The following is a 12,046-nucleotide window of genomic DNA, read 5'->3' on the forward strand; positions in this document are numbered from 1 at the left end:
CGCGGGCGATCATCGCGTCATGGTCGGGATGTCGGGATGACAAGCGAGTTTTATACTATAATATACATAAGAAGAAAATTGGTTAAAGTGATCATTATACATAGACCGTACGTATGCAGCTATATGTATATGTATATTTACCATTTTATACGTACGAACGTGCGCCGTTGGCCATGTGGCGCGTGCAGGACTCGTGTCGTCCGATGACGCGCGCGGATGGTAAAAAAATGGGAAAAAATAGTATCGAAGCTTTTCAGACTTTGTGCAGATCACCCGGCCCCGGATCTCCGTCTTTCACCCTTTCTTCTATTTTATCAACTCCTGTCGTCGTACGAAAGAAAAAAAAAAGACTCGATCAGAAAGTAAATTAATCGTGTAATCGAGACCTCTACAACCTGCGCATCAGACGATTTTTATCCCGTAGAAATGGTTTTCTTTCCTTCGTAATTTTTCATTTTTTTTTTCCTCGCGTTCCCAGAGAAGGAGTTGGGCACTTAGATGGACGTTTGTACGTACGTATGAGATCTGTGGGTATACGCAAATTCGCCGTGGATAATTTTGCACCCGGTGCATTACAATCGTTGCGTGTCCAAGGTGTGGTGGCACCTCTTCGTAGGTGGTCATATAATATCTCTTTGGTCTGAACGCGACGCGCGGAGTAAAACTTATATATACGTATACGTATACGTACACTTACCAGCGTATACGTATGTGTGTACGTATAGATCTGTATGCAGAGATATATATGTACGTTCGGTGCGTCTATAATGTCAGTGATTAGCGGGGCGCTGAGGTCACCTGTGTGCACCGGCGTATTTATAGTCGCGCGCGACGACGATATAAAGGTGTTGAGCTGGGATAAGCAATTTTGAGAGATCCCCATCATTTGTAATACCGCATCGTTATTATCCCCGTCAGGTTTTTCCTGCATTTACGTTGAATGTTTACAAAATTAAGAAATTTTCTCAGCCCCAACGGCATTGTGTTCGATCTCCCCCCCTCTCCCAATTTTAGACCTATACCAGCTCTCGAATAACACGCGGATTTCTATGGAACGGGTTAATTCGATTTTTGGAAAAAAAAAAAAAAAAAAAAAAAAAAACGCGATAATGTGCCAACAAACCTGTAGCGCATATGGCACGTCTTTTGTAACGAACTGCGTCGATGGATCGAGAAGCACGAAAAATTTCGGATGAGGAAAAAAAGTGAATCGACCAGAGCTCCTGGAAAATTGCTTTCCGCTTCACGGTTAGTAAGACGCAGGTTGAGCGAGAGAAAAGAACGTACACAATTTTTCGAAAGGGTTATTTATATCCCACACATCTCGTTGCACCGACGATTGTTGTAACAATATTGTAATTCATTATTTTGTGAGGCCTAATGATTTATAAGTAAAAAAAAGGGGGGGGGGGAGGGGGCAGAGGAATTGGAAGAAAAAACAAAAAAACTATGAACACATAGCCCGAGGTGTGATAATTATATTTGTGTAAACGTCGCGGTGTACGGCGAATGGAGGAGTACCTAATTAAATAATATATAATGTTCGTATTACAAATTTTTGTGGTACAGGAAGAGAAAAAAAAAAAAGCATTTTTTGTGCAAGCAATTATAAGATGATATACCAACTGCCGTTGATGATGATGCTGTATAATATAACGCTTGTACCGCATACATACACATATACATAGCCTTCGGACTAAATTCATTTGTGAAGAGAGAGAGACCTATAATTTGAAGAAATTAATCAGCGTCAGAATTAATTAACTATAGTTCGTCCCCTCGAAAAGTAAAAGTAAAAGAAAAATAAAATGAAGAACACGAGGAAGGTATACGTGATGGTTCTTTTTTTTTTCTCCTTTTTCCGCTCTTCCGAAAGATTAATATTTGTAACAGTTTTGAACGAGATAAATGATGTCTACTATAAATTTGTTGTGGAAAAGGAGTCTTTAACGCGGGTACCACCCCTTTTGTCTCTTTTTTTTTTTTTAGTCTCTTCTGTCGCTCTTCGACGTTTTTTTCTGTTTTTTCTTCTTACTCTACACCTTAGATATTGTTACTCAACTGCCCGAAATTAGCCCTCCGGGTTTATGCGGCGCGATGTGTTGAACCAAAGTGATTTTATCACACCGTAGTAGTCTCGGCGAGATCTTCACCGCGGCGCGGAAGCTCCTTTTTTAAACTACTGACGCTGATGATCTCCGCGCTGTCCGCGCCTTATATTGCGGTGCATCGAAATAAGAGAGAGAATTTGATTATAGTTATCTTTGGCTCGCAAATAACTGGTTTTCGTTCACTTCGTATCTGTAATATGTATATCTCACGTTACGTTACACCACAAAATAAACGTGAAAATGACTTAATTCAAAGTTTATACGTCTCAGCGAGGAAACGAAAACAAAAACGAAAAAAAAAAAAAATCACAAATCCCACGGCCTGGAATGTAAGCTGCTGATTTTTTAGTCCTGCCGTTCGGAGTCCAGATTTCGCGTGCGTTGTTCATTTTTTTTTCTTACAAGAATTTGCGCTGGTGTAATTTTTCTAAACTTCATTTATTTTATCTTTTGTGTCCCCGCATAGATCGGAGCGTCGTTGATTTTCGAGGTGAGACTTTAATTACCTCCTAACGGTACCGCACGTACATGTACATAACTTCGGCGATTCAATTGATCATCTTTGAATTGTTTGTAAGAAAGTTAAAATGGAAATAGAAAAAAAACTTTATATGCTAAAAAGAATTCTACGAATAACGTGGAACGTTCCAACACTCTGCATCGAACTACGATAACTAACCGACTCTTCGGGAACGTGCTTTAAAGTTTGTTAAAGCACGTACTCGGATGATTCAGTATGTAATTATATCAAGTTCACGACGAAAAAGGACAACTCTTTTCGTACGATCGGACCGATAGAGGGAACGTGTCTTTTCGAAATTAGAGAAAAAAAAAAATCTAATGAATACAAATTTACGAAAAGAAAGAATAGAACCTAATCAATTCAGCAGGGATATGATATAACGTGTGACTTACGGTAGCGGATTTTTATTACAAGTATCTAATTTCCGTCTAACGATATAACAGGTATATACTTGAGTATATGTTTCTAGGGAAAAAGAAAAAGAGGAAATCTAAAAAAGAAAACTCTCGGAGCAGCAAACCTTATTATAGTAAAAGACGCCAGGGCGCAACAGGTGTTTGGATTTGGGTTTGCTGACGACCATCTGTTGCTTATATATAATACCGTACTTGTATATATATATATATATATATTTTAAGGGACTACTTTGGTGCTACCTTTGCCACCTATATACTAAAAAGTAGGAAAAAAAAAAAAAAAATCATTAAAAAGAGGGAAAAAAATCGAGTTCCGAACGATGCCTGGTATACGATATCCACGAGTCCGCCGGTAATATCGTTGTGGGGTAACAGGTTGTTTCTTCTCATTATTCTCTCTCTCTTTCTCATTTTCTCTTTTTCTCTTTTTCTCTTTTTCTCTTTTTCTCCGTTTCTTCTTCCTATAGGAGATTGTTTTGTCTAAACACTTTGGAGAGCGGTTAATGAGCTCTTAGCTCGGAGCTCTTAGCTCTCTTGTCTCGTTTAAGTGTCCTTGGTGAGTCCATCTCCTGTACAGTTTTGTTCCCTTTTCTCTCTGATTTCTCTTTCCTTTTTCTTTTATTTTCCACCGTCGGTGTGTATGCATATATACCTCTTTTCTCCTCTTCTTCGTGCTCTTTAGTTAGTTCCTGGAGCTGTCCCGTCGCTCTCGAGAATCGCAAAGTGGAAATGCGAGAACCACGGTATTAAATATATATATACACGTGTACACACAAATGTACTTACCTATATACACGTGCTGGTATTCGGCTGCATACACGTACGCACCTAACAACCTATATACACACACACACCTATATACATACATGTATAGGTACACCAGTGAAAACAGATCCACAAGTTTTATCGCCTCTCGGTTATAAATTGCCAAGAAGATCGAAAGAGTCTTCGCAGTAACATTCTCGCGATTCACTTCAACATATCGTATAAAACGAGAAGGGAATCGGAATCGAAAGAAGGGAGAAACAAAACTAATTGTGCCAATTCCGAGACGCGTGTTTCATATTATTGGACATGATTTCGGCTTTTTCGCGAAGAAACGGAGAGAACAAAATTAAAAAAAAATGGCAAAAACTAACGAGCCGATTCGACACCGTCGAGCGAGCCGATTTGGCGATTTGCGGCGGCGAAATTCTCCTCCTTTCTAGCCTTTCTTTTTCAAATTGATCGCGATTCGAGCCGCGATTTCGAAATCTCGTGTTATTTATAATGGGTAGTCACAGCCGCCGGTCGCGTCACGTCGTGATCCAGTCGCGGGGTTTCGGCTTTCATGGCTTCCCGGAAGCAGACCCCGATCCTTGTACGAACTCCTTCAGGAGTTCCGCAACGCTATATAGTTATCTCTATACATACGTACGTACACGTATATACATATGTATTTGACGACTACGTGTCTCATTGTCCGAAAGATCGGTGCCCTCGTACCTTATAACGTCTTCGACTATCTATCTATCCATCTATATAAAACCTGCGCAAGTCAAGTTTAAGCTCAACTTCCAAGTTGAAGTTGATAAAGACTAACGTTGTTCACTACCCGGCCTCCGCCGGTTCTGCTGCTGCGGTCCAGATCGCGGACTTCAACGGTACGTACTTTTAGCAAGAAGAAAACAAATCGACAGGCGTGTGCGGAATTATACAACGGACGTACACGTACGTATAAGTACACCCGTAGTTCTTGATTTTGTAATTGCAGGTTTTCGATAGAATATTTTTTTTTTTATTTTTATAATTCCTGCAGAGAGAGAGAGACAAGCGCCGAATTCGGACGATCGTATATTTGGCTGATTTCTGGCGCCTTCGGTCGCCATATCGAACTCGATGTGCTGAATTTCTAAGAATTTTTTTCACCGCGAGTCAGAAATAACAGTCACCATAAATTATTGATTAATTCATTTTCGCGAGACCGCTTTTGAAATAATGTAAAATAAAAAAAACTTAGAAACTCACGCGACCACACTCCGTGGGAGCGAGTCCGGAATAGATCTAAAAACGTGTAGAGAGAATAAAAAAACGAAGTACAATCAATTACGAAAAAAATAATGGATGTTCAAAGTAACGCTTAACATTTATGGTCGACATTAGAGTCCTGGGGGGGGGGCTCATAGAGCGTTCGTTGATTGGCCTGCTTGGTGGACTTCGGTAGCGCGCTATGAAAAGAGAAAGAAAATCGATAACCAATAGATCAGAAAAGACACGAAGAGGGAGAAGGAGAGACTGAGATATTGGGCAGTGGTTTATGACGGATAAGTCCCATCTCTTTTTATCGATCGGCATCGATCCTCCTCGTCTCCGTCGTCGGCCCGCGAACCGTCGAGATCCGTTCGCTGCGCGAACATTCTCTCAGACTTCAGACGCCGCTGAAACCGCAACCGTTCACTCAATCGACAGAGTTTTAGGCCTATAACGAACATCTTTTTTTCCTATAAAATTTATTGGCGATCGAGACAACGAAACGAAACCGTATCATATCCACAATTTTCAGGGACTCGTAGAATCGACGCAGGTACTTCTCTGAATAGAGCCGAACATTTCGTCGTTCTTTTATTTTCAAGTTTTTGTCATTTGAAATTTCTAGCTCGAGATGAATCTATGAATCGACGCGGCGTGTACCTGCCGCTATACGAGAATTGAACACCTGTTTGAACGTTGCACACTGTACTGAAATTCTTAAGACTGCTTTATTATTTCGAAGAATTAGTTTCTCTCCACGGATTTACCATAAAGAATATAGTACGTCTCGTGAAACGAGTGACCGAGAATTTTCGCCTTATTCAAAAATTTCTAAAGCCTATTTTTCGACGCCTATTTTCGCTGTTACATTGTGAAGCTTATGTTCGCTCTACGTCTCATGACGACGACACCCGTTTTATCGTTTCCTTTCTGCAAACTGTTTGAAAAACGAAAGGGCTGAAAATTATTTGGCGAGATTTTTTATCTACTACCTCCAGTACCCTGATGAAATTTCTCTTCTTCGGTATTTCTATTGTAATAAATTCATTGGAGTTTGCGAGAAAAAAAAATCGGAGTATAAATCTGAATAAAAATGTGAGTAGAAAATCATCAGAGAAACGAAGAGAGGGAGAAAGAACGTTTCACCAATCGAATCCCGCACCCCTCGTTCGCTCGGTTAGTTCCAACCGTCGATTCGCAGCCTCCCTTCTGACCGGATTCGAATATCACCTGCTGCCTCGTGGGGATGAAAAAAATTTCAACGTACCAAAGATTCAAATCTGAAGTTACGCTAACCCGTGTACGCGTTACCACGGAGTCCAATGCGGTCTGTTACGCTATCGCCAAAGAGTGCGATGTGGGAATCGCATAATTTACACAGCAAATATACCCTGAGAACTAACTACTTAAATTCTCGATCTAATTGCCGCGTCGGCACTAGAGGCAATAAAATCTGAAGAACTTCTGGCCTCCATATGGGCGTCACACGTGTCGTCTACTTTATGTGTACACTTTATATATACCTATATACCGACACACTGCACCGTACAAAATTATACCCATAGAAATCGTACGTGCTAAATCCCAGATTCAATTGCCGTTGTTCGATACACACAATGTATAGCATGTAAATATGTACATATACTATATACATATGTACATGGGATGCAGGTAGGCTCTTAACTGTTCACGAGGAACGTTCAATTTGGCACGTTTGCCACCTAATATATATGTGGCATTTGTTCACCATATGGCGTACTTTTCCCTTCGAATAGGTTGAAAGTTTTTCGTCAATTTTTTTTTTGTTTCTTTTTTCCTTACGTAATAAGTAAAAGAATCCGATTTTCTTTTTTCATACATTATCATGTCTCACGCGAGGTGTGGGAAATTCGGGAAGTTCAAGGGATGAAAAAATATGAAGCAGTTTTCGTTTTTTTTTTTCAAGTTTGATTTTAGTGATTTATTTTCGTATAAAATATTTTCTTTATATCTATAGGCAATATCTATATTTCGTAGTAGTTATTTTTTTTTTCTATTTATATTCATTATATCTAAAAAATAGTGTTGTTGCTCACCCTGAAAACGCACGATATATAATAATATAATATATATATGTATATAATATACACATATATATAATTTATGTATGTATATATTTTTTTTTGTCTTTTTTCTGTATATATAATATGTTATATTAAGTTTAGAACGATATTTTTAAGGCGATCATCGTATATCGGGCTTATCGAGCTGTTGGTTTGACGTTTTTTTTTTTTAATTTTTTTTTTTTTGCTTTTCTTACTTTTTTTTTTCACGTTTTGAAATATTGTTATTCGTTATTGTTGTTAAATATTTTATAAAATGTTGATGTAATCATCATATTCTCGTCGGTGTATATAATGATTGTTATAATACATGACTAGTTTCATCGAGTAACTTAAATAGTAGTGGAGAGAGAAATTAAAAAGTTCAAATATACATCGACTTACGTGCTAAAAATATTAATAATGATAATAATGATAGGGATAACTATTTTACAAAATTGAGAAGTACATAGTTCGATAGGAAACAGAAGAAAGAGAGCATACAAAGAAGTAAAATTCGAAAGAAATAGAACACGTATAGGGAAGAAGAGTAGAAAAAAGAAATTTGTACACATATATGTTTTTTCTACTCTTCTTGTTATCAATTATTGTAATAATACTATTTTAAAATCTTATCATCTAGGCACTGCATATTTTTTATCAAAAAATGGCTTTTCATGTACAACACGACGTTGTGCGGTAATTTTGTGCTATCGATAGAAAATTATATTCTTAAACTTAAAATCTAATAATCGTGTTAAAAATGATTTATATAAATTATTAGGTCAGTATGTATGTGTTGTGTAAAATGACGATATCATAATTGTTAAGTGAAAGAATGAAAAAAAAAAAAACTGTACAGGAGTGTTATCAATCCGGGATAATAATTTATGTGAGAAAAGATAAAATTCAAATCTTCACGCGAGAGAAAGAGCAGAAAAATGTCATAGATATACGTATAAGCTAATTGAGTAAACTGAGTGTACATATGCATTTCTTTCTCCTTAACTTCAAACGTTTTATGGAAAGAATTGAAACAAATGGCACAAATGGTTTTTCACGGGACCGCTTTCGGCGGTTCAGCAGCAATTATTATATTCATATGTAATTAACACCTTTCGTGTGCGGGTATAATTTGTTTTTTTTTTTACTTTATATCCCTGCACGCGGCTTAGCACCAAAACCCATGTATAATACATCTCCTTTCTTTTTTCTATGTATGAATTATTATGGCATCGGAAGAAAAATGGAAAAAAAAAACAAACTATATATGATCATTCATTTTCTCAAAAAGTTGAAATCTACGGACAGATTTTTTTCCTTCAATAATTTCGAAGAGAAAATGATTCTCGTGTTCCGCGCGCGATTGTCGTTATCATTATTATTATTACTATCATTCTTATTATTAATTTTTTTTTTTGTTCATCTCTTGATTCTTGTTTTGTACTCGATCATAAACTGCTGCAGTCTTATTATACGTGGTGCGAGGTTCTTTTTTTCGCTCGTTTTTTTCAATGATCTTTCATTTTTGTATAATGCAATATATGAAGTAAAATTGGAACTTGTTAGGTATATATTTAAATATCGAAATATTACCATAAATTTTTCTTTTTTCTTCTGTTTTAAGGCACTGTATATATTCAATCTCTTCGTGATTCATAAATACTTATATATATATATTACATATATATGATATACATGTCAAACGAACCTCTTTATCTGTATGTGCGATATTCTGAAAAGAATAATTCAGAATATGTTTTTATGATGTTTTTTTTTTTTTTCTCTCTCTCTCTCTTTTTCAGCAACCGTATGCCATCGGTACAGCTACTCCGGGACATCCACCTTCTTGGTGTTTGGTTAGTAAAGACATTCTGCTAAAAGTTTTACTGCACGATGAGCACGAATATTTTTTAACGTCGCTATGAGTTTGGAGATGGGCTCGTAAATTGCTTCTGTCGGCGAACGCCCGATTGCAATGCTGACAACTGAATGGTTTTTCACCCGTATGGGTTCTTATGTGTCCCTGTAGTAGCCATGGCCTTGAAAATGCCTTACCACATAAATGACACTTGCAAGGTAACGTGTGGGTTCTTATGTGCATTTTCAGTGCACCCAGACTTACGTAAACTTTTTCGCAATATTTGCAGGAGAATGATTTTTTAGTCTGTCCTTCGGCGGCCGCGCAATGAAATTGTTGGTGTTTCGATAATCCGGAATACGTCGAATAGGATTTACCGCAATCGGGACACTGGTACCTCGGCGACGATGAATTTTTATCCATTTTCTGACCGCCGATCGGACCCGCCGATGTACTTCCCGCCGACGATCGGCCGCTGTCGCTACCGGGGGACGAAAGGTCTTCCGGTGTTACGGGTGGTGGCGATCTCAGTGATCCGGAACCCAATGAACTCGTCGGCGACAATCCGCAATGATCGGGACTGGCCCAAGGTGCGTAACTCCTGGCGACAGGTCGCTGAATCGTCGGACATGTCAAGACCGTGTGGGGAGGTGGAGACGCCGATGGATGATCCGGCGATGAATTTGGATATCCGGCCGAACCGGGTACCGGGTAAGCTGGATAAAGTTCCGCACCACTGGGATAACGGTACGCCGCAGGATACGGGAGATAATGTGGTGGAAACAAAGGCGCTGATCGGGCCCATGCGGGGGTTGCGTAACGAGCCAAAGGTTCCACCGGTGTGTTCAGGTTCAAAGGTTCCAGAGGGACCACCGCTCCCGACGATACAGCCACCGTTGGCGATCCACCCGTTGCCATGAAATGCATCGGACCCGTTTGACCGGACGACGAGGACGACGAGGACGATGAATTTTCGTGAAGGATCACTTCCACTCTCGCTTTTTTAGCCATCGGATGCACCGCGACGGGAACAACTCCTGCCGGTGGCGTCAAACTTTTCACGGGATAATTGCGGTGGAGGTGATGATGATGATGAATTTGAAAGGAGTTCGTAACCGATTGTGTCATGTGGTGATGATTGTTGTTATTGTTATGATGGTGATGCGGCAGAACGGGGGATGGCGATCTCGTCTGACGCGGAGACGGAGACCTCAACGGCGTTGTGGCTGTCGTTGTTTTCGGTATCGTCGACGCTGTTCTTTCGGTAGAAATCATCGCCGTGGCGACCGGTGACGTTGACGGTGACGACGTCGGTAACGAATTCATTAGGCTCGATTTATGCAGATATTTTTCGGCTGTTCTGCTCAAATCCTCCGGTTTCGTGCTCAAGTTTTCCGGTTCCGGTATCGGGTCGTCCGTTACAACCTCGATTACCTCCTCCTTCAACTCTTCTGTAAACAGAAAATGGTAAAAAATTATATTTAGATGGGAATCCTTGGGTCGGTGTCCTTTTTTTTTCCTTTTTTTTTTTTTTTTTCTAAATCTAGTATGTTTGCTTGTTTGTAGTCCACTTGATCATTCGAGTTCTACAGCTCTTTCCCCTCGTTTTATCAATATGTAATGGTACAACTTAAACTGTGGGAACTTTAACTATTACAATTTCACACACGCGGTGGAATGATAAGAACCAACTCCCTACCCGATGACTGGAGGGTACTTGAGATGATGAAACGCTCACTTTGACGGATACATTGAATTATTATAGGCGTTTTGAGTTAGAGATTTGAAGATTACCATTAAGGGCTTTTAAGTTTAAATCTTCTAGTCGGATCTTCGAAATCACGAGCAGAGATTGAATTCGATTCAAAGTACATGAATCGGGAGAAAGTATAATCGCTCCGGTTGAGAAAGCAATTTGAACCGAGATTAACCGATTGATTGATTGAATGATCATTCTTACCTTTAATCGGTTCGGTTTGGGCTTCTTCGGCCAGCATTACGTGCACCGGTCGCTTTTTAAGCGGACAGTGACTGTAGCTGTTGTTTCTTTTAACGAAACTACGTGGCATCTCGTCGACTAGCATTTTGATGTCGATAAATTGATCAAGTTATCGAAATATTTCAATTGTCTTTTTTATTAGTATCGTTGTTGAAAACGCACTGATTTATTATATTTCTTCACTGAGAATCACATAGATTCATCGACGGTAATCCAAAATAATGCGTGGTGTCCATGATAGTGAACACTTCAACACTTTATCCAAAATATTGTCGGTTCGTTTTTTAAATATTTTCAAAATTGCTCTTTAAATGGTTATTTTAGTTTTCATCGTCGATACAATGCGACGAATGTTACACACAACACTGTTTGATGCTTTTTCTTTTCCTTCTTAATTTTAGTCATCAATCAAAGAAGAAAAACACACGAATCGTGTAAATCAATTTTTTAGTTTTTCAAAATGACTTGACATCCGTCAATTCAACGATATCCAATTTTGCACTTTGTCAAATTTTCGACGTTGCGAAGCGATAAAACAAACTGCACCGCTTATCATAAACCGAAAACCCAAAAAAAAAAAACAAAACAACTCTTGTTATTCTCTAATACGTTGTACCGCGTTCGGCTGCAGCGTGCCGTTTCTGGTGGCAGGGGATGATCCTCTTGCTTATATAACCGTCATCCCCTCCAGAAATGTTGCAGGTGGCCCGCACGTGCTGCCCAACCAATGCGGGCGATCGGGCCCCGCGCGTTCCTCCAATAGAACGAAGCCGGTCACGGGCCAAGGGCCAATAAGAGACGCCGCATCTGTTCTGGGACAGAGAGAGACCGACTATTATTCACCAGGTCGACAAGGGGGGCAGGTCGCAGGAGGCAGGAAGAGAGAGGAACACCGAGAGGGAAAAAGAGGGGCGCCTGTGTTGCCCTAACGTGCGTTCCTCTGCTTCGACATTAGAGCGAGACGGAAGGCGTTTCAAAGAACGCGCGCGCGCGCGCGCCACCGATCTCTTACGTACGTACGCGTACCTACCTAGCTATATGAAAT

The 12,046-nt window shown here is 39.6% G+C and overlaps 1 protein-coding gene across 1 annotated transcript; it reads right to left on the minus strand.

Moving 5' to 3' along the window:
* Positions 1-6,991: 6,991 nt before the first annotated feature.
* On the minus strand, positions 6,992-11,634 carry LOC105692194 (protein glass-like). Its single transcript, XM_048652049.1, has 2 exons — positions 10,963-11,634; positions 6,992-10,453 (listed from the first exon to the last, which is right to left on the minus strand). The coding sequence occupies exons 1-2, from the start codon at positions 11,084-11,086 to the stop codon at positions 8,943-8,945; spliced, it is 1,635 nt and encodes a 544-aa protein (XP_048508006.1). The 5' UTR covers positions 11,087-11,634; the 3' UTR covers positions 6,992-8,942.
* Between the last annotated feature and the right edge of the window lie 412 nt (positions 11,635-12,046).

Source organism: Athalia rosae, chromosome 3, assembly GCF_917208135.1.
Source record: "Athalia rosae chromosome 3, iyAthRosa1.1, whole genome shotgun sequence".
In the NCBI taxonomy this organism is placed as follows: Eukaryota; Metazoa; Arthropoda; class Insecta; order Hymenoptera; family Athaliidae; genus Athalia; species Athalia rosae.

Coding starts and splice junctions, on each gene's coding strand:
- LOC105692194 (XM_048652049.1), bottom strand. CDS start 11,086: ATGCTAGTCGACGAGATGCCACGTAGTTTCGTTAAAAGAAACAACAGC. Junction 10,454..10,962: donor CCAAACCGAACCGATTAAAG/GTAAGAATGATC, acceptor TTCTGTTTACAG/AAGAGTTGAAGGAGGAGGTA.